At 43.9% G+C, this 18,760-nt stretch overlaps 1 protein-coding gene across 1 annotated transcript in view; it reads left to right on the forward strand.

The window, feature by feature from the left end:
* Positions 1-18,760, forward strand: part of CDHR4 (cadherin related family member 4) — a 150,328-nt gene that overhangs the window by 67,712 nt on the left and 63,856 nt on the right. Inside the window, exons 6-7 of the mRNA XM_053721164.1 lie at positions 575-667; positions 7,640-7,743. Of these exons, the coding sequence (XP_053577139.1) occupies positions 575-667; positions 7,640-7,743 (197 nt within the window). The remainder of the gene's footprint in view (positions 1-574; positions 668-7,639; positions 7,744-18,760) is intronic.

Raw genomic sequence — 18,760 nt, forward strand, 5'->3', positions numbered from 1 at the left:
ACTTAAATTACTATTTATGCTGTACATTCCTATAGCATCTCACCAGTCCAGAGACCTTTACAGAATCAGGCTGAGAGTGGGAGAAAGAGTGGGAGTAATTGAGAGGGAGAGAGAAAGAGATAGAGAGAGAAAGAGAGAAAAAGGGAGAGATAGAGAGAGAAAAAGGGAGAGATAGAGAAAAAGAGAGTGAAAGAGAGAGAGAGTGAGTGTAAGAGAGAGAGAGATAGCGAAAAAAAGTGAGAGAGAGAATGAGAGAAAGAAGAAGAGAGAGAAAGAGGAAAACTAAGAGAGAAAGAGAGAGAAAGAAAAAGAGAGAAAGAGAGAGGAGGAGAAAGAGAGAGGAGGAGAGAGAACGAGAGAGAAAGATAAGAGAGAGAAAAAGAAGAGAGAGAGAGAGAAAGAGAGAGAAGAGAGAAAGAGAGAGAAGAGAGGAAGAGAAATAGAGAGAGAGGAGAGAAAGAGAAAGAAAGAGAGAAAAAAGAGAGAGAGAAATAGAGAGCAAGACTGAGACAGAGGGAGAGAGAGAGAGATTTGACCTGTGTGTGTGTGTAATCTATTGTTTTTTCATCTACAGTATTCAATTATACAACCAATCCCTTCCCCTTTTTCGGTCAGTACTACCGGATCTGTTTTGGCACCAGCTGCAGGCTTCACCAATGCGGCTGCAGTAAGTATAAAATATACAGTATTACACATTTTGACATGTTGTTTTAAATTATAGATCATTCACTTTTTCATTACTTATTAAGGGCTATATTACAAGTGGAGTGATATTTATCGTTTCAGCTCGCTCGCTAACTGTGGTAGAAGTAAGCTATTTGCACGTGTCGGGTAGTGCTCGTAATAAAAGTTGAAAATAAAAAACCTGATGCATGCAAAAAGCAGAACTTAAAATTCTGCGTGTGTTAACCTATTCCCCCATAGAAGTCAAAGAAGCAAAAAAAAAAAAACTATAAAAAAAACTAACACCCTATTTGTGTGCTAACTTTACATAAAAAAATAAATATTTCACATTCCAATGTTCTTCACATAGCAGAATAAGTTCCATTTATTCATAAATACATACATATTTCTACATATATTTGATGGTATTTTGGTACAATACATATCTATTACTATATATATATATATATATATATATATATATATATATTATATATATATATATATATATATATATATATATATATTTTTATATATATATATATATATATATATATATATACTGTATATAAGATTATATATAGCTATATTATTATTATTATTATTATTATACTTAATATAGCGCCATAATATTCCGCAGCGCTGTACATGGATACAGTTTATTTAAATAAAACAATAATATAAAATTTGTAAGACACAGGACAACATTTACAAACACATACAGGAGGAATTGAGGGCCCTATTCCCGTTGGAACTTACAATCTAGAAGGGATATATGAATACCTATTTATAAATACATAGTACATATTCTGAAATGTGCAAAATATTGGAATGTGAAATATTTATAGTATATACATAGTTAAAAAATAAACTTTATTAAATATTGTATAAATATGCTTTTACATGTTTTCCTCTACTTGACTGCAAAGGGCTCCAAAGCACTTATATATATGTCTGTCTGTATATGTATACATATGTATTTATTTGTTTATATGTGTATATACATCTGTAAATACATCTATACACATATAAACACATAAATACATATGTATATATACACACACACACACACACACACACACACACATATATATGTATATATATGTTTTTCTAAAGGTTTGGAATCAGCTCCTGAAATGCTGATTTAGGGACAGAATATGAGTGGCACGCAAACAGTTGCACAAGAGTGATATTGGGTTTATTTGGCCTGTTTGTGTGCAACTGCAGTATCGCTCATATTACAAGTTGATAGTAAACACGATTCCTTGAGCGCAAATGAAGTTGAATAAAAAGTTGCACAAAACACATAAAAAAATACATTACAAAGTAATTACACCATCTAATAAAAGTTGCTAAAAATAATTGTCTAAAAAGTTATAAAGGTTTAACGATATAAGATCTCAGGTGTTAGGATTTTTTTCCCCTAAGGGACATGGTATATGACAAGGTGTTGGACTGTATATATGTGTATGCATGAGTATGTATGTGTATATCTATACACATATACATACATCAACACATACAAATACACACACACACACACATATATATATATATACACACATACTTTTGAGCCCTTCCCAGCACCAACACCTCGTCATATACCATATCACTTTGAAAGATTGTTTATACAATTATTTTAATAATACATTTTGTTTACTTTTAATATGTATATACATTAGTGTAATACTTTATTTTAATATATTTTAAAAGTGTTTTAACACTAGAATAAAATCTAGCCCAAACACTTTATTTTCGGTCTCCAGTTGCGCTAACCTCTTTACTAAAGTGTGCAACTCATAACTTATAATATGAGCAATGTTTAGCGCTAGTCATTGAAAGTATAGGGCAAGCTAAAGAGATGTTGGCCACGCTAAACATTGCTCCACTTGTAATCTGTGCCTAAATACATTTCATGCACCTCCCTCTAATGATAAGAACGATGCGAATCCAGGACTAGAGGAAAAAAGGGAATAACCTCAATACTATTTTTATAAAAAATGTTGATTTAATGTATGTGTATGCAAGTTTTTCCCACTTTATATTAATATTAATTAAAACATTTATTACCATTTTGATTTTATAATTAACATTTTTAAACCTTTCAAACACTTAATTGCAATTATAAATGGAAATGTGGAAGATCATTTTCAATTTGTGTACAATTATATAGTTTAAAACTGTGGTTTTCATTTTATTTTAAAAGGACATTGGAATAGAAAAATACATGTCTGGGGCTCCTGGGGACTGTACAGCTACCTGAGAGCGCTATTGAGCACCCAGGGCTGTGCATTTTGCATGGTCATAGGATGTGTATCCGGTCCAGTGTGAGAGTGTTGTCCACTCCTGTGTTTTGTAAGGGCAGATAAAGGCAGCAACAAAGTTTATTTACAAAAAACATTTGGTTCTTCTAAAACTGGTTGTTATTCTTGCCTAAGCTGTAGTAACTGTAATTCAATATTTAAAGGGAAATATTGTTACCATTCTACAAAAGGCACAAGTTATAAAATCAAACAACATTTAACCTGTAGATCCATTTACATTATATATATATATATATATATATATATGTCATTAAGTGTCCATGTGGTTTTAATTATATAGGAGAAACAAGATAATGTATCACAGAACACTAATTCAACATAAGATGCAAGAACAAAGATGCTCCTGTCTCCTACGATTTCTTGGAAGCTGGGCATAATATTAGCCATAATATTAGCCAGCTATGCTTTCAAATTATTGAAAAAGTCCATTGTCCCAGAAGAGGAGGAGATAGACAGCATCTTTTAAAAGTAAAATAAATGTATTGGATCAATAAATTAGAAACAATGGCTCCTAAAGGCCTTAATAAGGACTTTGATTGGACTTTATTTAGGTGAAAATTTGGTTTGAGTAATAATTTTGTCCCCATGAGAATTAAAGAAATAATGCTGGCTTACACATGGATATAATTGTCGTATGATTATATTGTTTCTACATATATATATATATATATATATATATATATATATATATATATATATATAATTTTGATGTATGTGTTTTGATTAATTTGTTGATATAGTTGTGCTATACAATAACATTTTTTGTTTTTAAGTTGTATATGTTGTGGATAAAGTCCAAAATTGGGTAATCCTAGCATTACCCAGGTAATTCTAGGATTACCCAAGCAGCTCTGGGTAAAGCCCGAAAGTAACATAATAAATCTACTCAGTCACTGCATCAAACATATATACAATGCATTGTAATTCCCTCATCTTCACTATCTTTTTTGCCTCCGCTTGGGGGGTTCAAGTGGAGCAAAGCCCGCCTTGTAAACCTCATTCTCCAAGGTTCACTTGGGGTGGATGCCATAGGATCGGCAGGGCGCCTTCCTTGAACCTGGAGTATCCTTTCTCTTTTTGACTGGCTGTATTAGGGATCCAGGATGGGGAGAGACCTTGATGTGGTTTCTGGGCTTGACCCATTTGGCCAGATGGGGTAACTAACTCTTCTATTTTAGCTTTGCAAGTGAGTGCCAAACTTCCTCTGTGTGTTGTGTTAATTTGTTTTGTAATTTTCCCTCTGGGCCTTGCACCCAGACTTGTCTGGGGTTAACTGCCTGGGACTCTGGGGACTTTACAGATACCTGAGAGTGCTATTGAGCACCCAGGACTGTGCATTTTTCAGGGTCATAGGATGTGTACCTGGTCCAGTCTGAGAGTGCAGTCCACTTCCGTGTTTTGTATGTGTCATGGTAGATTACATAAGCCCGTGCACCCTTGGGATGTTCCCAGTGTGTTTGAGAGTTTGCATAGTTTGGCTGTATTATGGACCCAGGATGGGGAGAGACCTTCGACGAGTTTCTGAACTTGACCCATTTGGCCAGATGTGGTAAATAACTCTTCCATTTTGCTTTCAATCTTAGCTGAGTGCTTGCAAGAGAGTGCTAGACTTCCTCTGTGTGTTTTATATATATACTAGTCCTAAAGCCGTTCACACGGGCCATTTTTTGCAGTACAGCGGTCCGACCCCTTGCGCTCTCTCCCTCCCCCTCTCTTTTGCTCTCTCTCCCCCCCTCTCTTTTGCTCTCTCTCTCCCCCTCTCTTTTGCTCTCTCTCTCCCCCTCTCTTTTGCTCTCTCTCTCCCCCTCTCTTTTGTGCTCTCTCTCTCTCCCCCCTCTCTTTTGAGCTCTCTCTCTCCCCCCCTCTCTTTTGAACTCTCTCCCCCCTCTCTTTTGAACTCTCTCCCCCCTCTCTTTTGAGCTATCTCTCTCCCCCCTCTCTTTTGAGCTCTCTCTCTCCCCCTATCTTTTGAGCTCTCTCTCTCCCCCCTCTCTTTTGAGCTCTCTCTCTCCCCCCCTCTTTTGAGCTCTCTCTCCCCCCTCTCTTTTACGCTCTCTCTCTCCCCCCTCTCTTTTGCGCTCTCTCCCCCTCTCTTTTGCGCTTTCTCTCCCCCTCTCTTTTGCTCTCTCTCTCTCCCCCTCTCTTTTGCACTCTCTCTCCCGCATCTCTTTTGCGCTCTCTCTCCCCCATCTCTTTTGCACTCTCTCTCCCCTATCTCTTTTGCGCTCTCTCTCCCCCATCTCTTTTGAGCTATCTCCCCCCTCTCTCTCTCCCCCCTCTCCTCTCCTCTCTCTCTCTCTCTCTCCCCCCTCTCTTTTGTGCTCTCTCTCTCTCTCTCCCCCTCTTTTGCTCTCTCTCTCCCCCTCTCTTTTGCGCTCTCTCTCTCCCCCTCTCTTTTGCGCTCTCTCTCTCCCCCTCTATTTTGCGCTCTCTCCCCCCTCTCTTCGCACTCTCTCCCCCATATCTTTTGTGGTCTCTCTCCCCCTCTCTTTTGAGCTCTCTCTCTCCCCCCTCTCTTTTGCGCTCTCTCTCCCCCTCTCTTTTGAGCTCTCTCTCCCCCCTCTCTCTCTCCCTCCCCCTCTCTCTCCCTCTCTCTCCCTCCCCTCCTCTCTCTCTCTCCCCCCTCCTCTCTCTCTCTCTCTCTCTCTCTCTCTCTCTCCCCTCCTCTCTCTCTCTCTCTCCCCCCTCTCTCCCCCCTCTCTCTCTCCCCCCCTCCTCTCTCTCCCCCCTCCTCTCTCTCTCTCTCTCTCTCTCTCTCTCTCTCTCTCTCTCTCTCTCTCTCTCTCCCCCCTCCTCTCTCTCCCCCCCTCCTCTCTCTCTCTCTCCCCCTCCTCTCTCTCTCTCCCCCCTCCTCTCTCTCTCCCCCCCTCTCTCTCTCCCCCCTCCTCCTATCTCTCTCCCCCCCTCCTCTCTCTCTCTCCCCTCTCTCTCCCCCCTCTTTTGCGCTCTCTCTCTCTACCCCCTCTCTTTTGTGCTCTCTCTCTCCCACTCTCTGCCGCAGATGATGGATCAGCTGGGAGTAGGACTCAAAGGCCAGGTGTGTTTGTCCTCATGCTGTCTCTACTGCGCATGACAGCTTTGGACAAACACACTTGGCCTTTTATATAATAGGATATATATATATATATATATATATATAAACACATAAATACACATGTATACACACACACACACACACATATATATATATATATATATATATATATATATATATATATATAGACCCATACACAATTTTAGTAACCCAGTGAGTGCAAATTTAGATAGTGCTTGGCAGTGCGTGTTTACTTTCAACTTGTAATACACTCGCAAGTTAATGGGGGCGGAATATTGCAATATATCGCCCGCACTAATGATATTGTGCCACTTGTAATCTAGCCCAATGTGTTTAATCCAATGGAAATGGGTTAAATACATAGATAAATTCCCACTTGGGAGCTGCAATTACTACTAAACACAGACAGGGACTGGAGGGGGTTTATGGCTGCCACTGCCAGTTAGCAAAATGGCTGTTTTCTTGCTTGGGACCAGCATTTTACTGCGTCTCTGGACCAGGACTTTATATGTGTGTTTAACTGCTTTGCGTGAGGTAAACATGTAGAGTTTAAGGATGAGCAATTAAAGTATGTAATGTTCCCACTACTATGTCCCTTTAAGTTTCTATTAAAGGAGCACTAATGGCAAAATTAAGCATTCAGGATTCAGAAAGAGCACACGATTTTAAAAAGTTCCCAATTCACATCCATAATTAAAATGTGTACATTCTCAGCACTTATGGAGTATATCTAACAATTCATGGTATATACATATATGTATTTTGTGATTGGCTGATGGCTGTCACATGATAAAGTGAAATGGAAAATGGAACTAACTTTGAAAATCTACTGCACATTTGAAATTCAGACAGAATGCTTTTGCATTGTTTCTTTATTTTGCATTTGTTGATTATGCCCTTCTAAGGTCCTTAAAACCAGAAAACTATCTAATTTATTATTATGTGAACGGGGAATGTGCACAAGCTTTAACACTGACAGAAAGTACCTTAAGCAGTCTGAAAATAACTTAAAACAGGCAAAAAAATATATTTAAAGGGATATGAAACACAATTCAGACACAATTTCAAGCAACTTTCTAATTTACTTCTTTTACCATTTTTTCTTCATTCTCTTGGTATCTTTTGTTGAAAAAAAGCTCAGGAGCGTGCACAAAGCAGCAGTTTTATAAAATAATGTGATAACATCAGTATTGCCTGCCATGAAGTGCTCCAGATGCCTACCTAAGTATCTCTTCAACAAAGAATACGCACTGTCTGAATCACGAAAGTAATTTTGTGGCTTTCAAATGCCTTTAACAGTTCAAAGGCAGTAAATTTGAAAACAGACAAAAAAATATGTAGAAACAGCTGAAAACATAATTATAATGAAATGTAATAACAGGGACAAAAAACTGTCCCCAAGTATAAGGAGCGTGGACACCTTTGAGAAATGTGTTATATTGTGGGTGATGGATGTAATAGGTTGGAATTTGAAAATCTCACAATAACCTTCCTAGTACACCTTACAAGGGAATTCTCATTGGTTAGAATGAAGCCCTATGAGTGGTTTGACCTAGGCTAAGATAACGCTTATTAATATTTTGTTTCTGTTTCCCAGACTTACCAGATTCAGATTTTGGTGAAAGATGCAGCAGGAACCAGCTGTAATGGGACTTTAAATATAGAGGTTCTTCCAATTATTACAAATCCTGTCAACTTCACGTGAGTTTATGTGTGTGAGCATATGCAGGTATTTGTGTGTATGTACATGTGCGTCAGTGTGTACATTAGCCTGTGTGTATGTTTTGTGTGTGTGTACATGCTTGTATTTGTGTATATGTGCTGTGTGCATGCTCACTACACCCAGCACTCTAGAACAGTGATCAGAGCATGCTCACTACACCCAGCACCCAGAGCATGCTCACTACATCCAGCACTCTAGAACAGTGATCAGAGCATGCTCACTTTACCCAGCACTCTAGAACAGTGATTAGAGCAGGCTCACTACACCCAGCACTCTAGAACAGTGATCAGAGCATGCTCACTACACCTGACCCAGCACTCTAGAACAGTGATCAGAGCATGCTCACTACACCCAGCACTCTAGAACAATGATCAGAGCATGCTCACTACACCCAGCACTCTAGAACAGTGATCAGAGCATGCTTACTACACCCAGCACACTAGAACAGTGATCAGAGCATGCTCACTACACCCAGCACTCTAGAACAGTGATCAGAGCAGGCTCACTACACCCAACACTCTAGAACAGTGATCAGAGCATGCTCACTACACCCAGCACTCTAGAACAGTGATCAGAGCATGCTCACTACACCCAGCACTCTAGAACAATGATCAGAGCAGGCTCACTACACTCAGAACTCTAGAACAGTGATCAGAGCATGCTCACTACACCCAGCACTCTAGAACAGTGATCAGAGCAGGCACACTACACCCAGCACTCTAGAACAGTGATCAGAGCAGGAACAGTGATCAGAGCAGGCACACTACACCTAGCACTCTAGAACAGAGATCAGAGCATGCTCACTACACCCAGCACTCTAGAACAGTGATCAGAGCAGGCTCACTACACTCAGCACTCTAGAACAGTGATCAGAGTAGGCTCACTACACCCAGCACTCTAGAACAGTGATCAGAGCAGGCTCACTACACCCAGCACTCTAGAACAGTAATCAGAGCATGTTCACTACACCTAGCACTCTAGAACAGTGATCAGAGCAGGCACACTAAATGCAACACTCTAGAACAGTGATCAGAGCATGCTCACTACACTCAGCACTCTAGAACAGAGATCAGAGCATGGTCACTACACCCAGCACTCTAGAACAATGATCAGAGCAGGCTCACTACACCAGCACTCTAGAACAATGATCAGAGCAGGCTCACTACACCCAGCACTCTAGAACAGTTATCAGAGCATGCTCACTACTCACTACACCCAACTCTCTAGAACAGTGATCAGAACATGCTCACTACAACCAACACTCTAGAACAGTGATCAGAGCATGCTCACTACACCCAGCACTCTAGAACAGTGATCAGAGCAGGCACACTACACCCAGCACTCTAGAACAGTGATCAGAGCAGGAACAGTGATCAGAGCAGGCACACTACACCTAGCACTCTAGAACAGAGATCAGAGCATGCTCACTACACCCAGCACTCTAGAACAGTGATCAGAGCAGGCTCACTACACTCAGCACTCTAGAACAGTGATCAGAGTAGGCTCACTACACCCAGCACTCTAGAACAGTGATCAGAGCAGGCTCACTACACCCAGCACTCTAGAACAGTAATCAGAGCATGTTCACTACACCTAGCACTCTAGAACAGTGATCAGAGCAGGCACACTAAATGCAACACTCTAGAACAGTGATCAGAGCATGCTCACTACACTCAGCACTCTAGAACAGAGATCAGAGCATGGTCACTACACCCAGCACTCTAGAACAATGATCAGAGCAGGCTCACTACACCAGCACTCTAGAACAATGATCAGAGCAGGCTCACTACACCCAGCACTCTAGAACAGTTATCAGAGCATGCTCACTACTCACTACACCCAACTCTCTAGAACAGTGATCAGAACATGCTCACTACAACCAACACTCTAGAACAGTGATCAGAGCATGCTCACTACACCCAGCAATCTAGAACAGTGATCAGAGCATGCTCACTACACCCAGCACTCTAGAACAGTGATCAGAGCATGCTCACTACACCCAGCACTCTAGAACAGTGATCAGAGCATGCTCACCACACCCAGCACACTAGAACAGTGATCAGAGCATGCTCACTACACCCAGCACTCTAGAACAGTGATCAGAGCAGGCTCACTACACCCAACACTCTAGAACAGTGATCAGAGCATGCTCACTACACCCAGCACTCTAGAACAGTGATCAGAGCATGCTCACTACACCCAGCACTCTAGAACAGTGATCAGAGCATGCTCACTACACCCAGCACTCTAGAACAATGATCAGAGCAGGTTCACTACACTCAGCACTATAGAACAGTGATCAGAACATGCTCACTACACCCAGCACTCTAGAACAGTAATCAGAGCAGGCACACTACACCCAGCACTCTAGAACAGTGATCAGAGCAGGCACACTACACCCAGCACTCTAGAACAGTGATCAGAGCAGGCACACTACACCCAGCACTCTAGAACAGAGATCAGAGCATGCTCACTACACCCAGCACTCTAGAACAGTGATCAGAGCAGGCTCACTACACTCAGCACTCTAGAACAGTGATCAGAGTAGGCTCACTACACCCAGCACTCTAGAACAGTGATCAGAGCAGACTCACTACACCCAGCACTCTAGAACAGTAATCAGAGCATGTTCACTACACCTAGCACTCTAGAACAGTGATCAGAGCAGGCACACTAAATGCAACACTCTAGAACAGTGATCAGAGCATGCTCACTACACTCAGCACTCTAGAACAGAGATCAGAGCATGGTCACTACACCCAGCACTCTAGAACAATGATCAGAGCAGGCTCACTTCACCAGCACTCTAGAACAATGATCAGAGCAGGCTCACTACACCCAGCACTCTAGAAAAGAGATCAGAGCATGCTCACTACACCCAGCACTCTAGAAAAGAGATCAGAGCATGCTCACTACTCACTACACCCAACTCTCTAGAACAGCGATCAGAGCATGCTCACTACACCCAACACTCTAGAACAGTGATCAGAGCATGCTCACTACACCCAGCACTCTAGAACAGTGATCAGAGCATGCTCACTACACCCAGCACTCTAGAACAGTGATCAGAGCAGGCTCACTACACCCAGCACTCTAGAAAAGAGATCAGAGCATGCTCACTACACCCAACAATCTAGAACATTGATCAGAGCCTGCTCACTACACCCAGCACTCTAGAACAGTGATCAGAGCATGCTCACTACACCCAGCACTCTAGAACAAAGATCAGAGCAGGCTCACTACACCCAACAATCTAGAACAGTGATCAGAGCATGCTCACTACACCCAGCTCTCTAGAACAGTGATCAGAGCAGACTCACTACACCCAGCACTCTAGAACAGTGATCAGAGCATGCTAACTACACCCAGCACTCTAGAACAGTGATCCAAGCATGCTCACTACACCCAGCTCTCTAGAACAGTGATCAGAGCAGACTCACTACACCCAGCACTCTAGAACAGTGATTAGAGCATGCTCACTACACCCAGCACTCTAGAACAGTGATCAGAGCATGCTCACTACACCAAGCACTCTAGAACAGTGATCAGAGCAGGCTCACTACACCCAGCACTCTAGAAAAGAGATCAGAGCATGCGCACTACACCCAGCAATCTAGAACAGTGATCAGAGCATGCTCACTACACCCAGCAATCTAGAACAGTGATCATAGAAGGCTCACTACACCCAGCACTCTAGAACAGTGATCAGAGCATGCTCACTACACCCAGCAATCTAGAACAGTGATCAGAGCATGCTCACTACACCCAGCAATCTAGGGCAGTGATCAGAGCATGCTCACTACACCCAGCAATCTAGGACAGTGATCAGAGCATTCTCACTACACTTAGCTCTCTTGAACAGTGATTAGAGCAGACTCACTACACCCAGCACTCTAGAACAGTGATCAGAGCATGCTCACTACACCCAGCACTCTAGAACAGTGATCTGAGCATGCTCACTACACCCAGCTCTCTTGAACAGTGATCAGAGCAGACTCACTACACCCAGCACTCTAGAACAGTGATCAGAGCATGCTCACTACACCCAGAACTCTAGAACAGTGATCCAAACATGCTCACTACACCCAGCACTCTAGAACAGTGATCAGAGCATGCTCACTACACCCAACACTCTAGAACAGTGATCAGAGCAGGCTCACTACACATAACAATCTAGAACAGTGATCAGAGCATGCTCACTACACCCAGCAATCTAGAACAGTGGTCAGAGCATGCTCACTACACCCAGCAATCTAGAACAGTGATCAGAGCATGCTCACTACACCCAGCAATCTAGAACAGTGATCAGAGCATGCTCACTACACCCAGCAATCTAGAACAGTGATCAGGGGATGCTCACTACACCCAGCACTCTAGAACAGTGATCATAGAAGGCTCACTACACCCAGCATTCTAGAACAGTGATCAGAGCAGGCTCATTACACCCAGCACTCTAGAAGAGATCAGAGCATGCTCACTACACCCAGCTCTCTAGGACAGTGATCAGAGCATGCTCACTACACCCAACACTCTAGAACAGTGATCAGAGCATGCTCACTACACCCATCACTCTAGAAAAGAGATCAGAGCATGCTCACTTCACCCAACACTCTAGAACAGGGATCAGAGCATGCTCACTACACCCATCACTCTAGTACAGAGATCAGATTATGCTCACTACTCACTACACCCAGCAGTCTAGAACAGAGATCAGAGCATGCTCACTACTTACTACACCCAGCATTCTAGAACAGTGATCAGAGCATGCTCACTACACCCAGCACTCTAGAACAGTGATCAGAGCAGGCTCACTACACCCAGAACTCTAGGAAAGAGATCAGAGCATGCTCACTACACCCAACAATCTAGAACAGTGATCAGAGCATGCTCACTACACCCAGCAATATAGAACAGTGGTCAGAGCATGCTCACTACACCCAGCAATCTAGAACAGTGATCAGAGCATGCTCACTACACCCAGCACACTAGAAGAGTGATCAGATCATGCTCAGTACACCCAGCACTCTAGAAGAGTGATCAGAGCAGGCTCACTACACCCAGCACTCTAGAAAAGAGATCAGAGCATGCTCACTTCACCCAACAATCTAGAACAGTGATCAGAGCATGCTCACTACACCCAGCAATATAGAACAGTGGTCAGAGCATGCTCACTACACCCAGCACTCTAGAAGAGTGATCAGAGCAGGCTTACTACACCCAGCACTCTAGAACAGTGATCAGAGCAGGCTCACCACATCCAGCACTCTAGAAGAGATCAGAGCATGCTCACTACACCCAGCTCTCTAGAACAGTGATCAGAGCATGCTCACTACACCCAACACTCTAGAACAGTGATTAGAGCATGCTCACTTCACTTAACACTCTAGAACAGTGATCAGAGCATGCTCACTACACCCAGCACTCTAGAACAGTGATCATAGAAGGCTCACTACACCCAGCACTCTAGAACAGTGATCAGAGCATGCTCACTTCACTTAACACTCTAGAACAGTGATCAGAGCAGGCTCACTACTCACTACACCCAGCACTCTAGAACAGTGATTAGAGCATGCTCACTTCACTTAACACTCTAGAACAGTGATCAGAGCAGGCTCACTTCACCCAGCACTCTAGAACAGAGATCAGAGCATGCTCACTACTCACTACACCCAGCACTCTAGAACAGTGATCAGAGCATACTCAGTACACCCAGCACTCTAGAACAGTGATCAGAGCATGCTCACTACACCCAGCTCTCTAGAACAGTGATCAGAGCATATTCACTACACCCAGCACTCTAGAATAGAGATCAGAGCATGCTCATTACACCCAGCACTCTAGAACTGTTATCAGAGCAGACTCACTACACCCAGTACTCTAGAATAGAGATCAGAGCATGCTCACTACACCCAACACTCTATAACAGTGATCAGAGCAGACTCACTACACCTAGCACTCTATAACAGTGATCAGAGCAGACTCACTACACCTAGCACTCTAGAATAGAGTTCAGAGCATGCTCACTACATCCAGCACTCTAGAACAGTGATCAGAGCAGGCTCACTACACCCAGCACTCTACAAGAGATCAGAGCATGCTCACTACACCCAGCTCTCCAGAACAGTGATCAGAGCATGCTCACTACACCCAACACTCTAGAACAGTGATCAGAACATGCTCACTAACCCAGCACTCTAGAAAAGAGATCAGAGCATGCTCACTTCAACCAACAATCTAGAACAGTGATCAGAGCAGGCTCACTACACCCAGCACTCTAGAACAGTGATCAGAGCATGCTCACTACACCCATCACTCTAGAAAAGAGTTCAGAGCATGCTCACTTCACCCAACACTTTAGAACAGTGATCAGAGCAGGCTAACTACACCCAACACTCTAGAACAGAGATCAGAGCATGCTCACTACTCACTACACCCAGCAGTCTAGAACAGTGATCAGAGCATGTTCACTACACCCAGCACTCTGGAACAGTGATCGGAGCAGGCTAACTACACCCAGCACTCTAGAACAGAGATCAGAGCATGCTCACTACTCACTATACCCAGAAGTCTAGAACAGAGATTAGAGCATGCTCACTACTCACTACTCCCAGCACTCTAGAACAGTGATCAGAGCATGCTCACTACACCCAGCACTCTAGAACAGTGATCGTAGCAGGCTCACTACACCCAGCACTCTAGAAAAAAGATCAGAGCATGCTCACTACACCCAGCACTCTAGAAAAGAGATCAGAGCATGCTCACTTCAACCAACAATCTAGAACAGTGATCAGAGCAGGCTCACTACACCCAGCACTCTAGAACAGTGATCAGAGCATGCTCACTACACCATCACTCTAGAAAAGAGTTCAGAGCATGCTCACTTCACCCAACACTTTAGAACAGTGATCAGAGCAGTCTAACTACACCCAGCACTCTAGAACAGAGATCAGAGCATGCTCACTACTCACTACACCCAGCAGTCTAGAACAGAGATTAGAGCATGCTCACTACTCACTACTCCCAGCACTCTAGAACAGTGTTCAGAGCATGTTCACTACACCCAGCACTCTGGAACAGTGATCGGAGCAGGCTAACTACACCCAGCACTCTAGAACAGAGATCAGAGCATGCTCACTATTCACTACACCCAGAAGTCTAGAACAGAGATTAGAGCATGCTCACTACTCACTACTCCCAGCACTCTAGAACAGTGATCAGAGCATGCTCACTACACCCAGCACTCTAGAACAGTGACCGGAGCAGGCTCACTACACCCAGCACTCTAGAAAAAAGATCAGAGCATGCTCACTACACCCAGCACTCTAGAATAGAGATCAGAGCATGCTCACTACACCCAGCACTCTAGAACAGTGATCAGAGCAGACTCACTACACCCAGCACTCTAAAATAGAGATCAGAGCATCCTCAATACACCCAACAGTCTAGAACAGTGATCAGAGCATGCTCACTACACCCAGCACTCTAGAACACTGATCAGAGCATGCTAACTTCACCCAACACTCTAGAACAGTGATCAGAACAGTGATCAGAGCAGGCTCACTACACCAGCACTCTACAAGAGATCAGAGCATGCTCACTACACCCAGCTCTCTAGAACAGTGATCAGAGCATGCTCACTTCACCCAGCACTCTAGAACAGTGATCAGAGCAGACTCACTACACCCAGCACTCTAGAACACTGATCAGAGCATGCTAACTTCACCCAACACTCTAGAACAGTGATCAGAACAGTGATCAGAGCAGGCTCACTACACCAGCACTCTACAAGAGATCAGAGCATGCTCACTACACCCAGCACTCTAGAACAGTGATCAGAGCAGGCTCACTACACCCAGCACTCTAGAAAAGAGATCAGAGCATGCTCACTACACCCAACAATCTAGAACATTGATCAGAGCCTGCTCACTACACCCAGCACTCTAGAACAGTGATCAGAGCATGCTCACTACACCCAGCACTCTAGAACAAAGATCAGAGCAGGCTCACTACACCCAGCACTCTAGAAAAGAGATCAGAGCATGCTCACTTCACCCAACAGTCTAGAACAGTGATCAGAGCATGCTCACTACACCCAGCACTCTAGAAAAGAGATTAGAGCAGGCTCATTACACCCAGCACTCTACAAAAGAGATTAGAGCATGCTCACTACACCCAGCTCTCTAGAACAGAGATCAGAGCATGCTCACTACACAAAGCACTCTAGAACAGTGATCAGCGCATACTCACTACTCACTACACACAGCACTCTAGAACAGTGATCAGAGCATGCTCACTAAACCCAGCACCCTAGAACAGTGATCAGAGCATGCTCACTACACCCAGCACTCTAGAACAGTGATCAGAGCAGGCTCACTACACCCAACACTCTAGAACAGTGATCAGAGCATGCTCACTACACCCATCACTCTAGAAAAGAGATCAGAGCATGCTCACTTTACCCAGCACTCTAGAACAGTGATCAGAGCAGGCTAACTACACCCAGCACTCTAGAATAGAAATCAGAGCATGCTCACTACTCACTACACCCAGCAGTTTAGTACAGAGATCAGAGCATGCTCACTACTCACTACACCCAGCACTCTAGAACAGTGATCAGAGCATACTCACTACACCCAGCACTCTAGAATAGAGATCAGAGCGTACTCACTACACCCAGGACTCTAGAACAGTGATCAGAGCAGACTCACTACACCCAGCACTCTAGAATAGAAATCAGAGCATACTTACTACACCCAACACTCTATAACAGTGATCAGAGCAGGCTCACTACAACCAGCACTCTAGAATAGAGTTCAGAGCATTCTCACTACACCCAGCACTCTAGAACAGTGATCAGAGCATGCTCACTACACCATCACTCTAGAAAAGAGTTCAGAGCATGCTCACTTCACCCAACACTTTAGAACAGTGATCAGAGCAGTCTAACCACACCCAGCACTCTAGAACAGAGATCAGAGCATGCTCACTACTCACTACACCCAGCAGTCTAGAACAGAGATTAGAGCATGCTCACTACTCACTACTCCCAGCACTCTAGAACAGTGATCAGAGCATGCTAACTTCACCCAACACTCTAGAACAGTGATCAGAACAGTGATTAGAGCAGGCTAACTACACCCAGCACTCTATAACAGAGATCAGAACATGCTCACTACTCACCACACCCAGCAGTCTAGAACAGAGATCAGAGCATGCTCACTACACCCAGCACTCTAGAACAGAGATCAGAGCATGCTCACTACACTCAGCACTCTAGAACAGTGATCAGAGCAGGCTCACTACACCCAGCACTCTAGAAAAGAGATCAGAGCATGCTCACTACACCCAGCTCTCTAGAACAGTGATCAGAGCATACTCACTACACCCAGCACTCTAGAATAGAAATCAGAGAATGCTCACTACACCCAACACTCTATAACAGTGATCAGATCAGGCTCAATACACCCAACACTCTAGAACAGTGATCAGAGCATGCTCACTACACCCAGCACTCTAGAAAAGAGATCAGAGCATGCTCACTTCACCCAACAATCTAGAACAGTGATCAGAGCATGCTCACTACACCCAGCTCTCTAGAACAGTGATCAGAGCATGTTCACTACACCCAGCACTCTAGAAAAGTGATCAGAGCATACTCACTCCACACATCACTCTAGAACAGTGATCAGAGCATGCTCACTAAACCCAGCACCCTAGAACAGTGATCAGAGCATACTCACTACACCCAGCACTCTAGAACAGTGATCAGAGCATACTCACTACACCCAGCACTCTAGAACAGTGATCAGAGCATGCTAACTACACCCAGCACTCTAGAACAGTGATCAGAGCATGCTCACTACACCCAGCACTCTAGAACAGTGATCAGAGCATGCTCACTACACCCAGCACTCTAGAACAGTGATCAGAGCATGCTCACCACACCCAGCACTCTAGATTAGTGATCAGAACATGCTTACTACATCCAGCACTCTAGAACAGTGATTATAGCATGCTCACTACACCCAGCACTCTAGAACAGAGATCCGAGCAGGCTCACTACACCCAGCACTCTAGAACCGTGATCAGAGCATGCCCACTACTCCCAGCACTCTAGAACAGTGATCAGAGCATGCTCACTACACCCAGCACTCTAGAACAGAGATCCGAGCAGGCTCACTACACCCAGCACTCTAGAACCGTGATCAGAGCATGCTCACTACTCCCAGCACTCTAGAACAGTGATCAGAGCATGCTCACTACATCCAGCACTCTAGAACAGTGATTATAGCATGCTCTAGCTATACTGAGCACTCTAGAACCGAAATCAGAGCATGCTCACTACACCCAGCATGCTCTAGCTATACTGAGCACTCTAGAACCGAAATCAGAGCATGCTCACTACAACCAACACTCTAGAACAGTGATTAGAGCAGGCTCACTACACCCAGCACTCTAGAACAGAGATCCGAGCAGGCTCACTACACCCAGCACTCTAGAACCGTGATCAGAGCATGCTCACTACTCCCAGCACTCTAGAACAATGATCAGAGCATGCTCACTACATCCAGCACTCTAGAACAGTGATTATAGCATGCTCACTACACCCAGCACTGTAGAACAGTGTTCAGAGCATGCTCACTACACCCAGCACTCTAGAACAGAGATCAGAGCATGCTCACTAAACCCAGTACTCTAGAACAGAGATAAGAGCATGCTCACTACACCCAGCACTCAAGAACAGTAATCAGAGCATGCTCACTTCACCCAGCACTCTAGAAAGGAGATCAGAGCATGCTCACTACACCCAGCAATCTAGTACTCTAGAACAGTGATCAGAGCAGATTCACTACACCCAGCACTCTAGAACAGTAATCAGAGCAGGCTCACTACACCCAGCACTCTAGAACAGTGATCAGAGCATGCTCACTACACCCAGCACTCTAGAACAGTGATCAGAGCATGCTCACTACACCCAGCACTATAAAACAGAGC

Source organism: Bombina bombina, chromosome 7 (assembly GCF_027579735.1).
Source record: "Bombina bombina isolate aBomBom1 chromosome 7, aBomBom1.pri, whole genome shotgun sequence".
NCBI lineage: Eukaryota > Metazoa > Chordata > Amphibia > Anura > Bombinatoridae > Bombina > Bombina bombina.